Source organism: Cervus canadensis, chromosome 30, assembly GCF_019320065.1.
Source record: "Cervus canadensis isolate Bull #8, Minnesota chromosome 30, ASM1932006v1, whole genome shotgun sequence".
In the NCBI taxonomy this organism is placed as follows: domain Eukaryota; kingdom Metazoa; phylum Chordata; class Mammalia; order Artiodactyla; family Cervidae; genus Cervus; species Cervus canadensis.
The window spans coordinates 9,218,651-9,241,547 of NC_057415.1; the positions used below are offsets into that span (position 1 = coordinate 9,218,651).

A 22,897-nucleotide genomic window follows, 5' to 3' on the forward strand; every position below is an offset into this window, starting at 1 on the left:
CTTTTTTCAGGGAGAAATCAATGAATAGTGAATTTTCAGTCTTTGGATGTTGAAATGTTTTCATTTTGCCAACTCATTTGGATACTAGGATTCTAATTTTAGAACTATATTTTATTTATTATTTATTTTATTTATTTTTGACTGTGCTGGATCTCTGTTGCTGTGCGGGGCTTTCTCTAGTTGGGGTGAGAGGGAGCTACTCTCTAGTTGCGGTGTGTGGGCTTCTCCTTGCAGTGGCTTCTCGTTGCAGAGCGTGGGCTCTAGAGCACCAGCTCAGTGGTTGTGGCACAGGTGCACATTCCACAGGATTGCCCCGTGGCGTGTGGGGTCTTCCTGGAGCAGGGATTGAACCTGTCTCCTGCATTGACAGGTGGAGTCTTAACTACTGAATCACCAGGGAAATCCTTAGAACTATTCTTAATTAGGTTTTTTGAAGATAATAGCTGCATACTTTTATAGCCTCAGCTGTTGATAGTGAAAGTTCTTGAGGCTAGTCTTACTTTCCTTTGAAGATAACCATAGTCTATCTGGAAGCTATTTTTTAACTCAGATTTTTAAAAATCTGGTGACGATCTAAATTTTTATGATGTGTCTAGATTTCAGTTTTTACGAGTGCATTTTTCTTGGTACTCACCTCTTGAATTGGAAGAGGTGAGTACCGGCTGTTAGAGGTTTTATTTCTCTTTTTCATTATTTCAGTTCTATCCTGAGAAAGTCTTGTTAGACAGATTTGGGAACTGCTTAAAACCATTGATCCTGAGCTTGAAACACTTTGATTGTGGTAGTTTTTTCTACCTTCTGTCCTCTTGTATATTTAGGGCTGCATTTTTAAAAATAGCTTTGTTAGGATATAGTTCATACACCACGAAATTCATTCATTAAAAGTGTACAGTTCAGTGGTTTTTAGTATTTTCACAGTGTGGTAAAACCACCACTGCAGTCTGTTGAAAATGTTCCAGAGAGTTTTCAATACCCTAAAAAGAAGCCTCATGCCTATTAACATTCATTCCCTATTACTCTCTTCCCACAGCCCCTTGCAGCCAGTAATTTACTTTGTTTGTGGATTTGCCTATTTTAGATATTTCACATAAATGAAAACGTAATATGTAGTCTTCTTTGACTTACTTCTTACATTCAGCATGTTTTCTCTGTTTAACCATGCCGTAGTATTTCTTTATTGCCAAATAATATTCCATTGTGTGGGTATATCATATTATTTATCCATTCATCAGTTGATGGACAGTTGGGTTGTTTTCACTTTGTCTGTGTGGGTGTATGTTTTAATTTCTCTTGAGGATTATATTTAACATCTTAAATTTTTAACAGTCTAGTTTGAACTGATAACCCACTTCAGTATCTTACGGAGACTGTGCTCCTATATGGTTCCATCCTATCCCTTTTAAATGTTGTTGTCACAGACTGCAACTTTATATACAACATGAGTGAACCTAGAGGACATTATGGTAAGTAAAATAAACCAGACATGGAAAGACAGTAACATAGATTTATAATAATTCTTGTGCATTAAAAAAAATTCTGTACAAGAAAAAAGAGGAGTTGGAAACCAAAAAAGGTATTAGCCTATGTATCCTTAGCAAAGATCTTTATTTCTTCTTAGGGTTTTGAGTTAGTGTAGTATTCTGCCATTTCAGCCTGAAGCGTTTTTAACATATCTTATAGTAGGCCAGGTCCACTGGCAAGAAACTCCTTCAGGTTTATATATCTGAGAATATTTCAATTTCTCCCTCATTTCTGAAGGACAGTTTTTGCCAGATACAGTATTCTTGGTTGACAGTGTTTTGTTTTATTTTGCAATTTAAATATGTCATCCTGCTGTCTTCTGTCCTTCATAATTTCTTATTAGAAATTGGCTATTCATCTTATTGAGGCTCTCCTGTAAATGATGAGTTCCTTCTCTTGGTTTTAAAGAGTCATTCAGCAGTTTGGTTATAATGTGTTTGGATTTGAATCTCTTTGAGTTTATTCTCCTTGGAGTTCATTGAGCTGCTTGGATTTGTAGGTTGATGTTTTCATCACATCTGGGAAGATTTTGGCCATTATATTTTTAGATAGTCTTTCTGTCGTCCTTTCTCTTCTGAGACTCCTGTAAAGGGATGTTGTTATGCTTAAAGACATCCCACAGGTTCTTTAGACTCTGTTTGCTTTTCTTTATTCTTTTTCCTTTCTTTATAGACATTGCTCTATCTTAAGTTTGCTTATTCTTCCTTTTGCCTGTTCACATCTACGCTTGTACCCATCTAGTGAACTTTTTGTTTCAGTTACTGAATTTTTCAGCTCCAGAATAAAAATTACCTAAGTATAGAAAACAGAACATCAAAGCTTTCTTTTTACTTTCTCCCAGAACTGACCACTGTTAACAGTTCGGTATGAATCCTTCCTGATTAAAAAACCGTGCAAATATATGTGCTTATTGAGTTTAAGTTTTTTTATTTTGATACAATTTCTGATTCACCAGAATACTCTCAATAATAGTACAAAGAGTTCCTGTATACCTTCTACTGAGATACTGAAGTGTTTCATATTTTTTATCTTCATTTATTCTCCTCCTGTGTCATCTATCTGTCCTCTGTTTGTATTTACATTATACATACTATCTTTTTCATGATTGCTTGAAATATAGCAGGCATGATACCCTATTACTACTTTACAGTGTGTGCTTTCTAAAAATAAGAATGTTCTCTTACGTAGCCACATATTAATGATCAAAATCAGGAAATTAACTGTTATTGAGTCACCCATTGCCCAGCAATATTCTCAGCAACAGAAAAGCATCTTGGATCATGTAGTACATTTAGTGATTTTGTCACTTAAATTGACTTTATTTAATCTGAAACTGTTTTTTAGTCTTGGTCTCATGATTTTGATGTATTTGTAGAGTACAGATCATTTATAGACTGTCCTTCAAGATCAGTTTGTTTTGATACTTCTTCATGATTAGATTCAGGTTGTTTGATACCCTCTCATGATAGATTAATTTTTGGCAGGAATACTGCAGAATTGATGTGTTTTCAGTATATCATATATGGAGGCGTCAGTTTGTCTTGTTACTGGTGGTGTTATTAATCAGTTTTGGTCACTTGGTTAAAGTGGTGTCTGCCAAGAGAAAGTTACTGTTTTCTCCACTATAATTAATAAAAAAATATATTGGGGGGAGATACTTTGAGACCACATACATATGCTGTTACTCTTGTGGAACTTGAACCCACTAGTTTTAGCATTTGCTGAAACTATAGATTATTGATAATGATGGTTGCCAATTATGAGTTAGGTTTAATGCGTAGTTTTAGAAAATTAAAGTTAGAAAATTTATAAAATTAAAATGTGATTATTTGCAGCCTCTGTCATTTCACACTATGGCAGTAACATCTTTTTGTTTTAGTTCTTTATTTTATAATGTTCTAAACTTATAAATGTAGATCTAACTGCAACAGCTGTTAATCTTTTTTGTTCCTTTTTTAAATTTTTTATTTTTTTGTTCCTTTTTTAAAAAATAAATTTCAGGTGTGCAGTATAGTAATTCACAAATTTTAGAAATTATACCGCATTTTTAGTTACTATAATGATTTTTTTTTTTATTCTTTCATTTAATCTTTATTTTAGTAATTGAGTGGGAGTATTTTTTCAACTAAAATAAAAATCTGGACCAAAGTTAGCTGAAATGGAAAACTGAAATATATGACCCATCTGTAACCCTATAAAAACTGTTTTTAACTGCAGGCTTTACAATAATTTATAATAATTTTCTTCTTCACCAGGTAGAAAGAGAACACTGCCTTTGCAAATAGCAAAACTAAACCTTCACAACATTGTACATTTACAGTGTAAATGTACATTCCCCTTAAAATATTAACAATACCATGCAAATTTAAGAGCAGCAGTACTTTTATTGGACAGAACTTTATAATTTACAAAAATGACTTCCATTTTCACGGCACTTTTTAAAAGAGGATTTAATAAAATTAAAACACTGAAAAAAAAAAAAATTAAAACACTGAACAGCTCTTCCTCTGGGAAGAAGAATGTGACAAGGGCTCCGTTTTGAAAGGACCACATTCACTCCAGGGGTCTGGCTGTAATCGCCCTCCTTCCTCCTCAGCAGCATCTTCCGGAATAAGAAAGAAGACACTGTGCGGTCCTAATCTTCAGCTGAAGATTTCAGAGTCCCCAGGAAACCTTCATCTGCAGCAACCAGCTCAGTTAATCCCATTTAGAGGTTTTCCGCCTCATATAACTGTGTCCCTCACTATCAATAGCTTCATAGAGGTCCTTCTTATTCTCCTGCGTCGCATGTAGGTAACCGATATAAGCCACGCAAAGCGAAAGGGTTATCAATCCGAAAGCCATTACAGGTTTGTTAGGTTTAATGAAGAGCTCTGGATTCACAGCTCGAAATAAGGCTGTGGTGCGGACCCCTCTGAGCCCTGCGTTTCCCGGGTCTTTCTTCTTGGGCGGCTCCTGTTTAAAGGCTGGAGGCTCGGGTGCTGAAGACATCTTGACTGATGATGATTTAATACCTGTCGCGGGGTCACCTCCCCTCCCCGCCGCCGCATCTAGTTACTATAATGATTTTGTTTCATGTTCATGTCCTCTTCAGAGTCATTTTGGAACAAATCCCAGATGTAGCTTTCTAATTGTAAATATATTTTGGGGTATCTCTGAAAGATAGGAATTAAAGAAAAAAAACTGATACCATTATCCTACCTTAAATTTAACTTATTATTTAGTATGTCTAGTGGGTGTTCATATTTTCTCAATTGTTTTGTCTTTTTTTCTCAATTTATTTGGATTGGGATCTGGTATCCAAATAAAGAAATCTGTATATTGTGACTGCTTTAGATTTATCTCTTACGCTCTTTTTTTTAACTTATAGATTCCCTCCTTTCTATTTTCCCTTTTTCTTTTTCCTCCTTTGAAATTTTGTGTTGAAGTCAGCACTAATTGCTCCTGAAAAATATCCTACAGGCAGGAATCTGCTGTTTAGTTCAGTTTACTGCTGTTTTAATTAGAAATTAGTGATAAGTATGTGTGGGCTCAGACAGTAAAGAATCTGCAGTGCAGGAGACCCAGGTGCGATCCCTGGGTCGGGAAGATTCCCTGGAGGAGGGTATGGCCACCCACTGCAGTAGTCTTGCCTGGAGAATCCCATGGACAGAGGAGCCTGGCAGGCCACAGTCCACGGGGTCTCGAAGAGTTGGACACGACTGAAGCAACTTAGCACCCATGCCTAGGTTTCTTTCTTATTTTCTTGTTTTTCTCCTTCCCTGGTCAAGTTTTGGTGTCAGTATTATGCTAATCTTATATAATAGCTTGGAAATTTGGCAACATTCATTCAGTAGGTACTTACTGAGCACTACTCACAGGCAGTATGTTTGGTGAAATAGTGAACAAAACCAAAGTGGTTCTTGTACTTGCAGTGCTTAAAGCCTAGGGGAGAAAGCTAGGCAATAAATAAATCCTGTATAAAACTAAACTGCAAAGCTGTGTTTGTCTGCTTCCATTTTTTGCATTAGGATAATTTAAGGATAATTTATGTGTTGGAATAATTATTTTCTTAAAGACTTGATAGAACTTTAAATAAAATTATTCTGGTACTTATATTTACAGAAAGGTGTTTTATTTGCCTGTGAAATTACTTAGCAACCCTAACCTTCTAACCTCAGATCCTTGATATTCTATGACATTGTGCCATCTTTATTTGTTCCCTGTTACTGCACAGTGTTCGCCTGAGGGTATGAGTTCTTAAGTTTAGGGAACAAAGCTCTGTTATTTCTTTGTTTCTATGGGAAAAAAATCATTCAGATTTCACATGACTGGGACAGTCAGAATGATGTAACCCACTGAGTGTGAAGACTGCCGAAAGGACAGAGAAGTTATGTCTGTGATTACTTCTTTCAGCTCAGATTAATAGCGTCTGGTATGATAATTAGCTTCTTTGTATTTTACATTAACCAGTTATTTTGTGTTGGCTTCTTGTAGAGTGAAATAGTATTATTAGTGTCGAATAATAACCATTTTCTCCTTCAGAAAAACATGGGTGTGGACTCTGTACACTTACTGAGTCATAGACTCAACAAGTGATTACATGTTTTTATGTGCCCTCATAAGTAAGAATGTGAAGTCTTCTGGTATCTTTCTTACATATATGTATATGCTGTGTATGCTTAGTCGCTCAGCCATGTCCAACTCTTTTCGACCCCATGGACTGTAACCTGCCAGGCTCTTCTGTCCGGGGGTATTCTCCAGGCAAGAATACTGGAGTGGGTTGCCATGCCCTCCTCCAGGGGCTCTTCCCCACCCAGGGATCAAACACAGGTCTCCGGGGTTGCAGGAGGATTCTTTACTGATTGAGCCACCAGGGAAGCCCAAGCCTGGAGTGGGTAGTTTATCTCCAGAGGATCTTCCCGACCTAGGGGTTGAACTGGGGTCTTCTGTGTTGCAGATTCTTTACTGTCAGATTTTCCTTTACTGGCAAATTCTTTACCATCTGAGTCACCAGGAAAGCCCCTTATATATATATGCTATAAAGATGACTGAAGTACAAAGTTATAAAAGTATGTGTCTGGACCCTTAAAGGTTTTGAAAAGATTGTCAGAGATCATTTACTCCAGGCGTCTCTTTTTACAGAAGAAGCCCTGAATTTTTTTTTCCTTCTTTCTTTCAGAAGTTTTGACTGATTCCAAACCATCCCAAATTGATGAAAGAAATGAGACTAGAACCCAAGTTTATTTTATTTATTTATTTATTTTTGGCTATGCTGGGTCTTTGTTGCTGTGCACAGGCTTTTTCTAGCTGTGGCATGTGGAGGCTACTCTGTAGTTGCAGTGCATGAGCTTCTCACTGCGGCAGCTTCTCTTGTTGCAAAGCACGGGCTCTGTGGTGTGCGGACTTTGGTGGTTGTGGCGCATGGGCTCAGTAGTTGCAGAGCATATGCTCAGTTGCTCCGTGGCATGTGGAATCTTCCCGGGCCAGGGACTGAACCCATGTATGCCCTGTGTTGGCAGGCAGAGTCTTAACCATTGGACCACCAGGGAGGTCCCAGATGATATTTTGGTTCAACAATTTCTTGAAATTATTTTTTTTCCAGTTAATTTTTATTCATAGTTTAAAATATTTAATTGGATAGGTTTGTGGCTGTATTTCCTCTTGGGATATTGTACTCTTACTCACAACTCTAAAATTACATAGAGGAAAACATTTTAAGTGAATTTAATGAATTGGCTAAGACATTGACTTGAAATTTTTAATTGACTAATGATTTATGTTATGACTTCCAATACTAAGTTTTAGCTAGTCAGTACATTCCTCTTCTTACATATGTTAGTCTCATAGGCCTAATAATTTCAGACTATTTATTGGTAACTGTAGGAAATCATTGTTTAACTTTTTGATTTTAAGGGCGTTTTGTCTGGTTTCATTACCAAATTACTTATTAGTGATATAGAATTATCATATTTTCAGAAAGTTTGAGAGGGCAAGAAGCTATGAAAAGCCACCTCTGCTAAAGATTAGGTGCTGTGCTAGATGTTTGGAGAATTAAAAGGCATCCAGAGTCCAGGAAAATCCTTGTTTGGATTTTTCTTGACCCATTTTGGAATTAGGTAGAGTTCTTAATTGCAGTTCTGATAACATCAGATTGGGTTGGTTATTTGTATTGACAGTACTGTATTATCTTTTTAGTTACTGCCTTTTTTTTTTTTTTTAACCGCATGGCATGCATATGGAATCTTCTTTGCCGAACCAGGGATTCAACGTGCATTCCCTGCATTGGACACACAGAGTCTTAACCACTGGACTGCCAAAGAAGTCTCTACTTGCTGCTTTTTGAATTTTAGAAAGCTCATGTTTAACTCTAATTGGTGTTTATTAAGCTGTGTGAAATGACCTTTGCACTGAATCATTAGTTGCTTTGCTTTTTCTTTAATTTTTAATTGGAGGATAATTGCTTTACAATGTTGTGTTGGTTTTTGCCATACTTCAAACAACGTGAATCAGCTATAAGTATGCATATATCCCTCCCTCTTAAACCTCCCTCCCACTCCACTATTTGTTTTTCTTAAAGTCTTTAGTATACTATGTGATCAGTAGCTTTGGTGAAAACTTCAATTGTAAGAGAAATTAGTGAAAAACCTTGTACAGTCAACAACTTGCCTTTAAAAATAACCTTTGTTTTTGAAGTTTTTCATGAAGCAGGCATTCTGTTGCACTTTAAGCCTCAGAAGGTTATTTTTGCCTGTTAGCTTTCTGTATAGAGTGAAAATAGGATTTATATATTTGGGCAGTTGTGTACTGATACGGTACTTTTGTCTGGAATTTGGTATGGAACTGTGAGATGAGCATCCAACTTTACTTTTTTCTAGGTAGCTAATTGTCTCGTCACTTGACAGATTTTAAATGGCACTTTAAATGTCTATATTAGGATATTTTTCGGGATTTCTACTCTTTTCCATTGGTCTGTTTATGTGCCAGTACAGGACAGCTTTAAGTGTTGTTTCTTGTAATAAGTATTTTAATATCTGATAGGCTGTTCTCCATTTATTATTTTCTTTGAAATTTTCTTGGCTATTGTTAATTGATATTTTCATATGATCTTTAGAATCATCTTGTTATAAAAACAAAAACAAGATTCCAGTTTTAATTTGCATCATGCCAAATTAATACAGCAACTTAGGGAAGAATTGATCTTAGTGATGTTGTATGTTTTAGCCAAGATTATCTTTTTTTTTTTTTTTGCAATTGTCTAAGTCTTTTTTTGTGTCTTAATAGCTTTAGTTTTTTTCCTTTTGTTGTTGTTGTTCAGTTGCTAAGTCGTGTCCGACTCTTTGCGACCCCATGGACTGCAGCACACCAGGCTTCCCTGTCCTTCACTAACTCCTGGAGTTTGCTCAAACTCATGTCCATTGATCTGGTGATGCAATTCATCCATCTCATCCTCTGTCATCCCCTTCTCCTCCTGCCCTCCATCTTTCCCAGCATCAGGGTCTTTTTCAGTGAATCAGCTCTTCATATCAGGTGGCCAAAGTATTGTAGCTTCAGCTTCAGCATCAGTCCTTCCAATGAATATTCAGGGTTGATTTCCTTTAGGATTGACATGTTTGATATCCTTGCTGTCCATGGGATTTTCAGGAGTCTTCTCTAGCACCACAGTTTGAGAGCATCAATTCTTCGGCACTCAGCACTTCTTTAAGGTCCAACTCTCACATCTGAACATAACTATTGGAAAAACCATAGCTTTTATTATACAGAGTTTGTTGGCAAAGTGACGTCTTTGCTTTTTATATGCTGTCTGTGTTTGTCATAGCCTTTCTTCCAAGGAGCAAGCGTCTTTTAATTCCATGGTTGCAGTCAGCATCCACAGTGATTTGGGAGCCCAAGAAAATAAAATCTGCCACCATTTCCATTTTTTCCCCATCTTTTTTCCATGAAGTAATGGGACCAGATGCCATGATCTTAGTTTTTTGAATGTTGAGTTTTAAGCCAGCTTTTTCACTCTTTTTCACCTTCATCGAGAGGCTCGTTCGTCTTCGCTTTCTGCCATTTCGGTGGTATCATTTGCATGTCTGAGATTGTTGCTATTTCTTCAACCAGTCTTGATTCCAGCTTGTTATGTTCTCTGCATATAAGATAGTAAGCAGGGTACAATATACAACCTTGACATACTTCTTTCCAATCTTGAACCAGTCCGTTTTTCTATGTACAGTTCTAACTGCTGCTTCTTGACTTGCATACAGGTCTCTCAGGAGGCAGGTTAGATGATCTGGTATTCCCATCTCTTTAAGAATTGTCCGCAGTTTGTTGTCTTATCTCCTATGGTACATCTTGCTTCCATTGTACTTCTTATCTGATCATTGTATATATGAAGGCTATTCGTTTCAGAATATTAATTTTGTATCCAGTAACACCTTTTTGTATTCTCTTATGTTTGTAGTAGTTTTTCAGTTTTTGGACCTCCTTGGGAAAGTCTGTCTTCTGACTTTTATACCTTTTATTCCTTTTATCTAATGTTAAATAAAGCAGTTGTGATAGTGGACTTGTCTTGTACCTATGCTTAGTAGAATCTTTGTATAGTTTCCCCATTAGTTAGTATTCTTTGGCTTTGGTATTGGGTGAGATGATTTTTGTTACTATTTTTAATGTTACGTTAAGGAGATGGCTATATGATTTTTCTTTTTAGATATATTAATATTTGGCAAATTATATCAACAGATTCCTAATGTTGAACTGTCCTGTATTCATAGCATAAATCCCACTTGGACATGATGTTTTCCTGTAAATTCTCATTTTTTGAGGATTTTTTAATCTGTATTTATACATGAGATTTTTCTGTAGTTTTTTCTTTTATGGAATCAGTAGTCCTACTGTTTTTAAAAAAAATATATACATGTATTTATTTATTTGACTGCACTTGTTCTTAGTTGTAGCATGTGGGATCTTGATCTTCATTGCAGCATGTGAGATCTTCAGTTTTGGTGTGTGGAAGCTAGTCCTCTGACCTGGGCCCCCTACATTGGTGAGCATGGAGTCTTAGCCACTGGACCACCAGTGAAGTCCCAGTAGTCTCACTTCTAAAACAAATTAGAAACTTTTCTGTTTTCGAACCGTTGAAATCATTGGACTAAGGTTTCTTTTCGGTGGCAAGAGTGCTTTGATAATTTTCAATTTCTTCTTTGGTTATATGTTAAGATTTTTGCCTCTTCTGTGGTCAGGTTTTTTTTTTTTTTTTTGTGGTCAGTTTTGATAATTAATATTTTTTTAGAAGATCATCTATTTTATCCGGGTTCTCAAATGTATTTGAAAGCAGGTGAACAAAGCAATGATTTGGGATTATTTTAATTTCCTCTGTTTTCTATACATATTCCCCCCCATCCCCCATTAAAATTACATTAGCTAGATGGTTTTAATTTCCAAAGAATCAGCTCTTGGGTTTATTTAGTTGATCTGTTTTTCTGAGTTTTAATTGATTATTTTCTGCCCATGTCTTTGCTGTTTTCACTCTTGTGTTTTCCCTAAGTTCTCATGCTGTGAATTTTCCCCAAGTATGCTGTGTGCTGTAGATGTTCCTGAGTACCACTTTAGCCTCATATTGTGTGTAGGTTCTCAACTGTAGTATTTTCTTTTTTTTTTCCAACTGTAGTATTTTCATTGTTGTTATCTTCTGTGTTTTATTTTTGGTTGCCCTTTTATTGGCTGTGCCACATGGCTTGTAAGATCCTAGTTCCCTGACCAGGGCTGGAACCTGGGCCCCCAGCAGTGGAAGCATGGAGTCCTAACCATGGGACTGCTAGGGAATTCCCTTCTGGGTCCCTCTTTGAGCCATGATTTCTTAAGAGACAGTTAGAAATTCAGGCAGTAGGGCTTCTTTATTTTCTGATGTAATTTATAATTTTTTTCCCTTTTGACTATTGGCTGTACTACTGTTGACTTTTGAAATTCATTGGAATTTTCTTTGTGGCCTAATAATTACTCAGGTTTTTTGTAAAATGTTCCGTGGCTACTTAAAAAGGTATATTCTACTTTTGACATAATATGTTAGATTTATCTTACAAATTATGTATTTCTACCTAGTTATTTTTTTCTTATAGTTTGTGCTTTATGAGTGGTGATGCTGTGTTGTTTGAGGCATTTTGTAAAGCTGGCTCATCATGGATTGCATTCCTTTTTTTTTTTTTTATTTTTTGGTTTTCATCTTTGTTTATAGCTAGACAGAGAGAAGCCTGACCACAGAACAGAAGCAGAATTTGAGTCTCTAGTCCTGGGCCCTTTGGGGGCTGTAGGTTGCCCAGGTGGCCCTCGGGGGGAGCACTTTAGAACATGTCTCCTTTGCCTTCTATTTGTATGAAGAGGGATTTGGACCACCTGTGTGTGTTTGCTGGCTCCTCCCCCTCAAAAAAAGTAAAAAAGGAAATGTTTAATAATTCTTTGTTCAGGAAGAGCCCAGGCTGTTCTTCACAGAATGTGTATACAGCAAGGGTCTGGTTTTAGCTCAAGGCCTGTCTGCTGTCAGGATCCAGGCAATTCTGGGCAGGAATGGCTCAGGCTGGTAGCTGGGGCCCTCCAGGGATCCACTAACAGCTCAGCAGAGGAGCCAGACCACAGACAGGAGAGAAGCTGGGAGGAGGCCACAGTGTCTGCAGCCCTGAGGAAAAGGAGCCACACTGAAGGGCCTATGTTTACTCCAGTTCTGTGATGTCAGGGGCCAGAGGCAGCTCTGCGTGGCTGCTTCCTGTGACCAGGACCTCAGCGATGAGGTGCGGTTCCCTTTGCTTCACTCTGCCACTCCCCCTGATGCTTGCCACCGCTGCTCCCCACCATGGTCAGGCTGCACTGCAACCTCTGTCCTCTGTCTTTGCTGTCCACCTCTGGATCAGGTGTTAAATCAGTCTGCCCTCACTGAGGCCTCCCCTGCTATCTGTCATGAATTCCATTCTTTATTTGTCAGTAAAGTAAAACACCTATATTATACCTCTGTGAAGTCTGTTACCCAGAACCATTTGTGTGTTTTCAAGTATTCTTACTGACTTCAGTTCAGTTCAGTTGCTCAGTAATGTCCGACTCTTTGCGACCCCATGAACCGCAGTGTGCCAGGCCTGCCTGTCCATCACCAACTCCCGGAGTTCACCCAAACTCATGTCCATCGAGTTGGTGATGCCATCCAACGATCTCATCCTCTGTCGTCCCCTTCTCCTCCTGCCTTCAATCTTTCCCAAGATCAGGGTCTTTTCAAATGAGTCAGCTCTCCGCATCAGGTGGCCAAAGTATTGGGAGTTTCAGCTTCAACATCAGTCCCTCCAGTGAACACTCAGGACTGACCTCCTTTAGGATGGACTGGTTGAATCTCCTTGCAGTCCACGGGACTCTCAAGAGTCTTCTCCAACACCACAGTTCAAAAGCATCAATCTTTCTGCTCTCAGCTTTCTTTATAGTCCAACTCTCACATCCATACATGACTACTGGAAAAACCATAGCCTTGACTAGACGGACCTTTGTTGGCAAAGTAATGTCTCTGCTTTTTAATGTGCTGTCTAGGTTGGTCATAACTTTCCTTCCAAGGAGCATGCATCTTTTAATTTCATGGCTGCAGTCACCATCCGCATTGATTTTGGAGCCCCCAAAAATAAAGTCAGCCACTGTTTCCACTGTTTCTCCATCTATTTGCCATTAAGTGATGGGAGCGGATGCCATGATCTTAGTTTTCTGAATGTTGAGCTTTAAGCCATCTTTTTCACTCTCTTCTTTCACTTTCATCAAGAGGCTCTTTAGTTCTTCTTTACTTTCTCCCATAAGGGTGGTGTCATCTGCATATCTGAGGTTATTGATATTTCTCCTGGTAATCTTGATTCCAGCTTGTGACTCCTCCAGTCTGGCATTTCTCATGATGTACTCTGCATATAAGTTAAATAAGCAGGCTGACAATATACAGCCTTGATGTATTCCTTTTCCTATTTGGAACCAGTCTGTTGTTCCATGTCCAGTTCTAACTGTTGCTTCCTGACCTGATACAGGTTTCTCAAGAGGCAGGTCAGGTGGTCTGGCATTCCCATCTCTTTCAGAATTTCCCACCGTTTATTGTGATCCACACAGTCCAAGGCTTTGACAGTCAGTAAAGCAGAAATAGATGTTTTTCTGGAACTCTCTTGCTTTTTCTACAATCCAGCAGATGTTGGCAATTTGATCTCTGGTTCCTCTGCCTTTTCTAAATCCAGCTTGAACATCTGGAAGTTCATGGTTCACGTATTGCTGAAACCTGGCTTGGAGAATTTTGAGCATTACTTTACTAGCGTGTGAGATGAGTGCACTTGTGTGGTAATTTGAGCATTCTTTGGCATTTCCTTTCTTTGGGAATGGAATGAAAACTGACCTTTTTCAGTCCTTTGGCCACTGCTGAGTTTTCCAAATTTGCTGACATTATTGTGTGCGGCACTTTCACAGTATCATCTTTTAGGATTTGAAATAGCTCAACTGAAATTCCATCACCTCCTCTAGCTTTGTTCGTAGTGATGATTGCTTCCTAAGGCCCACTTGACTTCACATTCCTGGATGTCTGGCTCTAGGTGAGTGATCACACCATCGTGATTATCTGGGTAGTGAAGATCTTTTTTGTACAGTTTTTCTGTGTATTCTTGCCACCTCTTCTTAATATCTTCTGCTTCTGTTAGGTTCATATCATTTCTGTCCTTTATTGAGCCCATCTTTGCATGAAATGTTCCCTTGGTATCTCTAATTTTCTTCAAGAGACCTCTAGTCTTTGCCATTCTATTGTTTTCCTCTATTTCTTTGCACTGATCCCTGAGGAAGGCTTTCTTATCTCTCCTTACTATTCTTTGGAACTCTGCATTCAAATGGGTATGTCTTTCCTTTTCTCCTTTGCTTTTTGCTTCTCTTCTTTTCACAGTTATTTGTAAGGCCTCCTCAGACAGCCATTTTGCTTTTTGCATTTCTTTTTCTTGGGGATGGTCTTGATCCCTGTCTCCTGTGCAGTGTCATGAACCTCTGTCCATAGTTCATCATGCACTCTATCAGATCTAGTCCCTTAAGTCTATTTCTCACTTCCACTGTATAATCACAAGGGATTTGATTTATGTCATACCTGAATGGTCTAGTGGTTTTCCCCACTTTCTCCAGTTTAAGTCTGAATTTGGCAATAAGGAGTTCATGTTCTGAGCCACAGTCTGCTCCCCGTCTTGTTTTTGCTGACTGTATAGAACTTCTCCATCTTTGGCTGCAAAGAATATAATCAATCTGATTTCATTGTTGGCCATCTGGTGATGTCCATGTGTAGAGTCTTCTCTTGTGTTGTTGAAAGAGGGTGTTTGCTGTACCCATTGTGTTCTCTTGGCAAAACTCGATTAGCCTTTGCCCTGCTTCATTCCGTACTCCAAGGTCAAATTTGCCTGTTACTCCAGGTGTTTCTTGACTTCCTACTTTTGCATTCCAGTCCCCTATAATTAAAAGGACATCTTGAATATTTTCCCTTAATTCTAATATTATAGATTTATAGTACATTTAGGTTTGGTTGATTATTCAGTCTACTACCTTTATTTTACCCGTGAGAAAAGCTAAGGCCCCAAAATGTCTCTGAGACTGAGAGAAAAGAAAGCTTTTTGTCAGGAGTATAGGATAGCCTGGTATTGACATTTCACTGGCATTTACACATGTGATTTTTTTTTTCCTTTTTTGGCCATACCGCATGGCATATGGGCTCCTAGCTTTCTGATCAGGGCTTGGGTCTCTGCCCTGCGCAGTGGAAACGAGAAGTCACAAACACTTGAATCTCAGCCGCTGGACTGTCAAGGCCCCTGCGTGCGTGATTTTTGTCGTATATGTGTTGTATGGCTGTTAACTTTGTTTTCAGACTTGCAATTTGCTGGTTCCCAAAGCCTTCTTTTTCTGTAAGTTTGAGAATTTCCTGATTAATTTGTATCTTGGGAAACTCCTGATGATTATAGCTCATATTGTTGTGTGTGACTGGGATAGCTTACTGAGTGATTAAATTGCTGCTGTGTATTTTGAAGCTGTTTGTAGAGTGTAATTTCTTGTAGTAGTAATTTGATGATGGTACAAGAAAGGAAAGAAATTTAGGACATTAATATTACATTGCTCTTGGGCTTTTTCTTTCCCTTATGAAGCTGACTGGGCCTTACTTAAAATGTTTTCCTTCTCCTGGTCTCCTACCCTTACCTCCCTCCTTTCACTTACCCTCTTCACCTTTCCCTTTTTCCATTCCTTACTCTATCTCTTCTGCCTCTTCCCCTCTAGCTTTTTCTCTCTCTGCAGTTATTTCTCTTCTTGTTACCTGTTTCCCCATCTCTCTTTGTTCTTAGATATCTTCAATCAGTGATTCAAAAATTTAAATTATTAGGTTTTCTTCCTGTATCATTTGAACTGAAATGGCACTGAACTAGTAAAATAGAACATCGCTTTTAATTCTTGGCCATGTGAGGGAGTTCTGCACTTTATTAATGTAAAGGTTATGAATTAAAAATGTGTTGTTGTTCTGCTTTCTACTTTTCCTTTAATATTTAATAGAAGCATTTATTTTGGTGGAAATTTATGATTGCTTATAAATATATTGCCTCCTGGGAACATTTATAATTTTACATTTGGGGTAAAATTTATTTTTTTCAGTCTTATTTTGTGTACATTTTTTACATAGTAAAAGTAATTCAGTTCAACTTGTAAAAACAATTTAAAATTTATTTCCCATCATTCATATGCTTTTAGTGAATACTCTTCACAACCTATTTTTTTATTTCCAATTATTTAATCATTTCTGTGATTGAACATTTAGATTATACGAAAATGTTACAAAAAAGTACTTATGATTAACATATAGGAAGTTTATGTGGAAGCTTCTATACATGCACACATAGCACTTAATTTTGTTCAGATGTTCCAGGAAAAGAAAGTTGATCCCAAGTAGCTATTAAACGCTTCTTTTTTTTAAGAAACATTATTTTTGGCCACGCTGTACAGCCTGTGGGATCTTAGTTCCCCAACCAGGAATCCAACTGTGCCCCCTGCATTGGAAACACAGAGTCCCAACCACTGGACCGCTGGGAAAGTCCCTAAAATACTTTTGATACTTCAGAGATTAGCATAGCATAGCAGACATTAGGAAAATTCTTCAAGTGACCAAATATGGATGAATTTCTTATATTCTTAAGGTTTGTGAGAAATATAATCGGAGTTGCACTCATGAGCTATCTTAATATTTAAAGAAGACCCCTAGATAATTTGTTTTATCACCTTCATTAAGGCATAATTTTAAAGAATTTTAAATTGTTTTTTGTTTATTTAATACTTTCTAATTGTTTATCTAGTAATAAAGGGGTATGGTGTTTTAATTTTCATTTATTATTCTTTAAGAGAAATTTTGCTTTGTTGTTGATAATATGTGTGCTTTAATGGTATAGTTATTTGATTTGCATTTCCCTGACTGGCAAATAACGATGTGTTAAACATCTTCTCATGTGTTTCTTAGTCATTTGTATATCTTCTCTGGGAAATTGACTATACAGATTCTTTTGCCCATTTTCTAATTGGGTTATTTGCCTCTATTGTTGAAGTGTAGAGTTATTTATATATTCTAGATAAAATTCCCTTATTAGATAGAGGATTTGCAGATCAAATTTGCAGATCATTTTCTCCCATTCTGTGCGTTGTCGTTGGTCGAACCTTTTTCAAAAAGTCATTAAAAATTCATTTAAATTTGGTGGAACTTCTTTAAGACATTCCTGATGTTAGCTTATTCACAAAATAATTTATTAAATCATCACCTCAAAAAAAAAGTCAGAGCCTCTGCTAAGCTATTTACCTCTCAAAAACAGCTGCTGCTTCAAATAGCTGATATTTGAAGAATATAATGTCAATATCAATAAATATTCGGAACAGACATGAAAACACTAATTTCCTGCACCTGTCTGTGAGTATCTAGATGCTTAGATTCTCCTGCTTTCAACAGAGATATAGAAAAAACTCATTTCTGGTCTGTGCCTCTGTGGGAAGATTGAGGCTGCCAAGAATCTTGCTTCCGGGTTTAAAAGTCTCCCTGTATTGTTGTGGTTTATGTACATTATGATGATATTGAAGCCTGTAAGATTCTATGAAGTCTTCAGTTCATACAAAAAAAGTTAAGTCATTTTCAGTATGGTTTGTTGGTTCTTTGAAGATTGATGACCCATATACTATAAAATTTTAATTCTGTTAACTAGTAGAATAGCAACCAGAATGCTTCATCCCAACATCATACTGGAAATTGAAACTATTAAAGTAAAGCTTTAAAGACACTATAAAATTAGTACTTGCTTGCCATAGAGTGTTCAGAAACTATAGAGAAATTTTATGAATTATTCCCAGTGCTACCACTTAGAGGCAGCCACTTTAAATTTTTTTTTTTTTAGCTTTAAATATTTTTAATGTATTTCCTTCCAATGTTTTTCTTTTCACATGTTCTAAAATATAGCTTCTTTTGAAATCTGTGAGTGCGTGCTTTTTCCATAATACTTTTTATCCTTAATGGGGTTGAGCACAGCCTTTGTCTTCTACTCAGTGTTGTGGTTAAGTCCATAGCAGTTAATTAACCAGTAACTTTTTATGAGTAATAGAAATGGCGTGGTAACTCTTTGCTGTTGACATTTAAACACTACCGTTGAATGACACTTGCTGGCTAGTAGTAGGTCTTAATGTGGGGACACCTACACTGCCTACGGTGTTGGGTCCCTGAACATCAGGACAACATACAGTATGACTTTCTAAATCAATGTAGGACGGATAAGTTGGGATGTGAAATAAGCTAGAGAACTGCCTCTATGAGATGGCCTTGGCTAAGTTAGAATCAGGAATGGGCTATTGGAAGTGGTTTGTTCTGTTGGTTTGGTAGCTGCTTTTTTTCTCCCACTAAAGGGAGTTAATTTATTATCCTTCAGATTGTAAAAAAAATTTTGTAAATTTGGGCTGTGTGGGGACTTCCTGTGGCACTCAGGCATTTCACTGTGTTAGGTGTGGGCTTTCTCTAGTTGCGACAGTGGGAGCTTCTCTCAGGCTGTGGCGCGTGGGCTTCTCGTTGCGGAGCACGGGCTCTAGAGCTCGTGGGCTCAGTACTTGTGCTGTGTGGGCTCGGTAGTTGCCCCGTGGCATGTGGGATCTTAGTTCCTGGACCATGGGTCAAACCTGTGTCCCCAGCGTTGGCAGGTGGATTCTTAATCACTGAACCACCAGCGAAGTCCCCATACTATCTTAATTACTATAATTTAATAGTAAGACTTGAAGTTAGGTGGTAAGTTCTCCAACTTTGTTCTTTTTCAAAATCGTTTTCGCTGTTTGCTTTGCCATTACATGTAAATTTTATTACTTAAAAAATTGATTATTAAAAAATACTTCTGGTTGTGCTGGGTCTTTGTTGCTGTGTATGGGGTTTCTCTAGTTGCAGCTGGTAGGTGTTGCTCTTCATCTAGTGCCTGGCTTCTCATTGTGTGGGCGTCTCTTTTGCAGCTCACAGGCTCTAGCCGCGTGGGCTTCCATAGTTGCAGCCGTGGACTTCAGTAGTTATGGCCCATGGGGCCTAGCTGCTCCTTGGCTGTGGAATCTTCCCAGACCAGGGATCAAACCTGTGTCCCTGCATTGGCAGGCAGATTCTTACCCACTGTACCACCAGGGAAGTTCTGCATGTAAATTTTAAAATCAACTTGTCAGTTTCTTAAAATCCTGTACAGATTTAATAATTCTGCAGATTTTTCACATGATAAGTGTGATGTTCTTACCTTCTTTTAAAAAAAAGTTTAAGTGGAAGATACAGGCATACCTCGGAGATATTTTGGGTTTGGTTCCAGACCACTGAAGAAGACAGGCTTTTGGTGGTCCTGTGCATGTAGAAGTTATGTTTACACTACCCTGTAACCTATCAAGTATACAATAATAGTATCATTTAAGAAAACAATATGTATACCTCAACTAAGAAATACTTTATTGCTAAAAAATACCATAACAATTACAGCATCAAAGGTCACTAATCACCATGACAAATATAATGAAGAAGTTTGAAATAGTGTGAGAATTACCTAAATGTGACCAGATGTGAGGTGAACAAATACTTTAGAAAAAATGGCGCCTCACTCCTTAGACTTGCTCAATGTAAGGTTGAGCATACCTTTAATTTGTGCAGAAAATCAAATTGCAGTAGAGTGGGATATGCCTGCAGATCATTTTGAGTATGATGCTTTTCATTGTACTGTATGTAATGCAGGTTGGTAGAGACCATACTGTAAATTCATTATTCTTATGTCTTAAGTTAAAGGTATAAACACTGCGTCACGGGAAATAAACTTTAAATTGGAGAACTCAGGTTGTTTGTGCAAGAGAAGGACCTTGTACCTGCTTATGTAGGGGCAAAGTGCAAAGATAATATTCAGCTAGATGTGTGGTTTTGTGGATTTTCCTCTTTCGTGTTTCACATTTTTGGGGGCAGCACCACACACACAGCCTGTGGAATTACAGCTTGAGGGATCTCAGTGCCCTGACCGGAGATCAAACAAAGCCTGGCCTCCATGGTGGAAGCTTGGAGTCTTAACCACTGAATTGCCAGGAAGGTTCCCCATTTTGGAATTTTTTACAAAATTAAAACAGTACACGGTGGTCCAGGTGCTAAGATTCGGTACTCCCAGTGTGTGCAGGGGGCCCGGGTTCAATCTCTGGTCAGGGAACTCGATCCCACATGCCATAACTAAGAGTTCACATGCCACAATGAAGAACGAACATTCTGCATGCTGCAGCTGAGGCCAGCACAGTCAGACAGATAGGTAAGATTGAACGTCATCGACTCCCTAATTCAGAAGTGTCAGTCTTAACAGTTACAGTTCATTGTCAATAAAAGGTCTGTATTTACACAACTGAATTAAATGGGATGGTTTAAAAATCTTGAGAAAACTGCCAAGTATTGACATTTGTAGTTTATATCAGGAAGATAAGTGTTTAGTAAGGGTTTTTTTTGACAGTTTGCATATAAATTGGTTAGTGGCCAGTTTGCTGTTCTAATATTTTGTTTGTTTTCAGAACATGTAGATTACAGGATTGTTTTTGTATAGAAAAGTGGTTTCTCCTCCTTTCTGCTTTCTTTTTTAAGACTTTGGGACTGAGAAGTTTGAGGTTGTATCAGTCCTGGAACCCTGTAGTCTTCTGGGGTTTTTTGGTATCTAAATTTTCTTATGATGGTTTGTTTATATCCCCTTGAGGCATAATGTGGCTAAGACATATTTCTTTGTTTTTCAGGTTCTAAATGGCTTCTAAGAAGTTGGGTGCAGATTTTCATGGTAAGTGGACTGTTAGATATTATGGTTTAAGTTTTGATCTGATCAGAGAATTTGAAATCACATTAGTAAATGTCCCTTTTTGTTTATTTAAATGAGCCGATTGAGAAAAATAAAGTTGTACGACAGTGTAGCGTATATGCATTCCATAGAACTTCACATATAACTTTAATATTGAAGCATTTCTTCAAATGGCTAGTTAAACTTTTGAGTGTCATTGTGTTTATTATACTCAAAACTAATGGAGATGGAGAGGGAGCCTGTTTGTTTTTATTGTTCTTCAGCAGTATTTTGAAGTAGTTACCATGCCCTTTCTTATTCGCTGGTCCATCTCTGCTCCATCAGGTGTGAACAATTCTAAGCCTTTAACGTTTTATAATGTTTTGATTTAGGTATTTTCCCCCCATAAAAAGAAGTAATTTACTATAGATGAGGCATGATTAGCAGGTCAAGATATTACAGAAGTATTGGTAGTTGTAATGACAATTCTGGGCTTCTGTGGTGGCTCAGCAGTGAAGTATCTTCCTGCCAATGCAGGAGACACAGGTTTGATCCCTGGGTTGGGATCCCCTGGAGAAGGAAATGGCAACCCACTCCAGTATTCTTACCTGGGAAATTCCATGCACAGAGAGCCTGGCAGGCTACAGTCCATGTGGTGGCAAAGAGTTGGACACGACTTAGCAACTAACCAACAGGAATTACAATTTTGCATTTAATAACTAATAGTTTTATCATCTTTTTCTGAGATAAAACCTTCCAAAATGATTATATTAATAAACTTTGTTATCTGCATTTGATAGGAATGGAAGTACCTAGGAAGTTAAAATTAGACCATCTTTTCATAAGTAAAAGATAGGAAACACCAGAAATATCCAGATAACACAATTATTTTAAAAGGGGTTTTAAAACTATTTAAAACTATTATTTAAACTGTTTAAAACCATTTTAAAAATTATGTCATTGTAAAAGTGATTTGTTAGACTGAATGGCAACATGTATCATTATGCTCTTCTGATCTACAAAATATCACTAGCTGAGTCAGAGTAGTACAACAGTTACTGTGGTTTTTAACTTGTTTATATATTTTATGCAACAGCTTTAATATTTTGAACCACCACTGTGCATATGCTTACATGCATTGCTTGCATATGTTTTGTTAAATCCTTTTGGAACAGTCATTCAAACTCTGGAATTTGTATTCTGTGTAACGGGTTAGGCATCAGATCTTCCAGGTAAGCTAACTCCGTTAAGGATTATTACAGGACTTTTTCAAAGTATTCACATGATATAGAGAGGCAGATCTTAGTTGCCTCTGGGTCACTTTTTCAAGGGAAAAGAGAGGACAGAGCCAAGGAGAGAGGGAAGACCTAGGAGAGAAAAGAACAAGGAAACTCCGTTTTCATTGGAGTGAAAATAAGTTGGACCTTAGTTTATTATGTATTCCATCTAAACAGTCTAGAGAGAAGATTATAATTCTGATCAGTGAAGATTAATTTTTTAAGGACTTCCTACTCTTTACATTCCTAACCAAAGTATTATCGTTTAAATGAGACATTCTATCTGAGTAAAATTTCAGAAGATTTTCTCTCTTTGGCTTCTGCTTTAATTCGCTGAGCTCCTACTTGAATTTTGGTGGCTTTAGTTCGGTTTTTAAAATAATCTTATTTTTAGATACCATGTAGCTTAAGGAATAGAAATTAAAGCGAATGAGTGGAGAATATTTAATAGGCAGTCTTGTAGGCATCTGAATGCAGGAAATCAGATTCCACCTGGCCTTTTACAAGGCTGAAATTAGAAACCCAGGAAACCATGTCTACAACTCTGTCCATCTCTTGTGCTCTTCTCTGCGGACGTGCTCCATTTTTATTCTGTTTATAGACTTGCTTTCTTGACCTACTTGTGTAGAGTGCACAGGGCCAAAAATGGCCTCCCTAGTTATGTTTGCTTCTTGATACTCGATTTTTGAACTTAAGTGGCTAGCATCATATAGCTAAAGTTTTTGTATCTCCTTGTCAAGGGAGTATCTGATTTGACACCATTTAGTTTATGAGCCTCTGGGTTGCTCCCCGCTAAGTTAG

At 37.6% G+C, this 22,897-nt stretch overlaps 2 protein-coding genes across 5 annotated transcripts in view; one reads left to right on the top strand and one right to left on the bottom strand.

Moving 5' to 3' along the window:
* The window catches only part of UBAP1 (ubiquitin associated protein 1), a 67,157-nt gene that overhangs the window by 21,239 nt on the left and 23,021 nt on the right, over positions 1–22,897 (top strand). For 3 of the 4 annotated variants that reach the window (XM_043453010.1, XM_043453013.1, XM_043453011.1), the window contains exon 2: positions 20,782–20,822. In XM_043453010.1, the coding sequence (XP_043308945.1) occupies positions 20,789–20,822 (34 nt within the window). In that variant the 5' untranslated portion in view covers positions 20,782–20,788. Of the gene's footprint in view, positions 1–15,385; positions 15,408–20,781; positions 20,823–22,897 lie in introns of those variants that run through there. The other variant, XM_043453012.1, reaches the window with a different exon arrangement.
* On the bottom strand, positions 4,104–4,567 carry LOC122431684 (small integral membrane protein 8-like). The gene has a single exon (XM_043453014.1). It carries the CDS (start codon positions 4,510–4,512, stop codon positions 4,219–4,221), a length of 294 nt encoding a protein of 97 aa, XP_043308949.1. The 5' UTR covers positions 4,513–4,567; the 3' UTR covers positions 4,104–4,218.

What these genes read in the sequence shown, in the direction of transcription:
- LOC122431684 (XM_043453014.1), bottom strand. Translation starts at nt 4,512, where the DNA reads ATGTCTTCAGCACCCGAGCCTCCAGCCTTTAAACAGGAGCCGCCCAAG.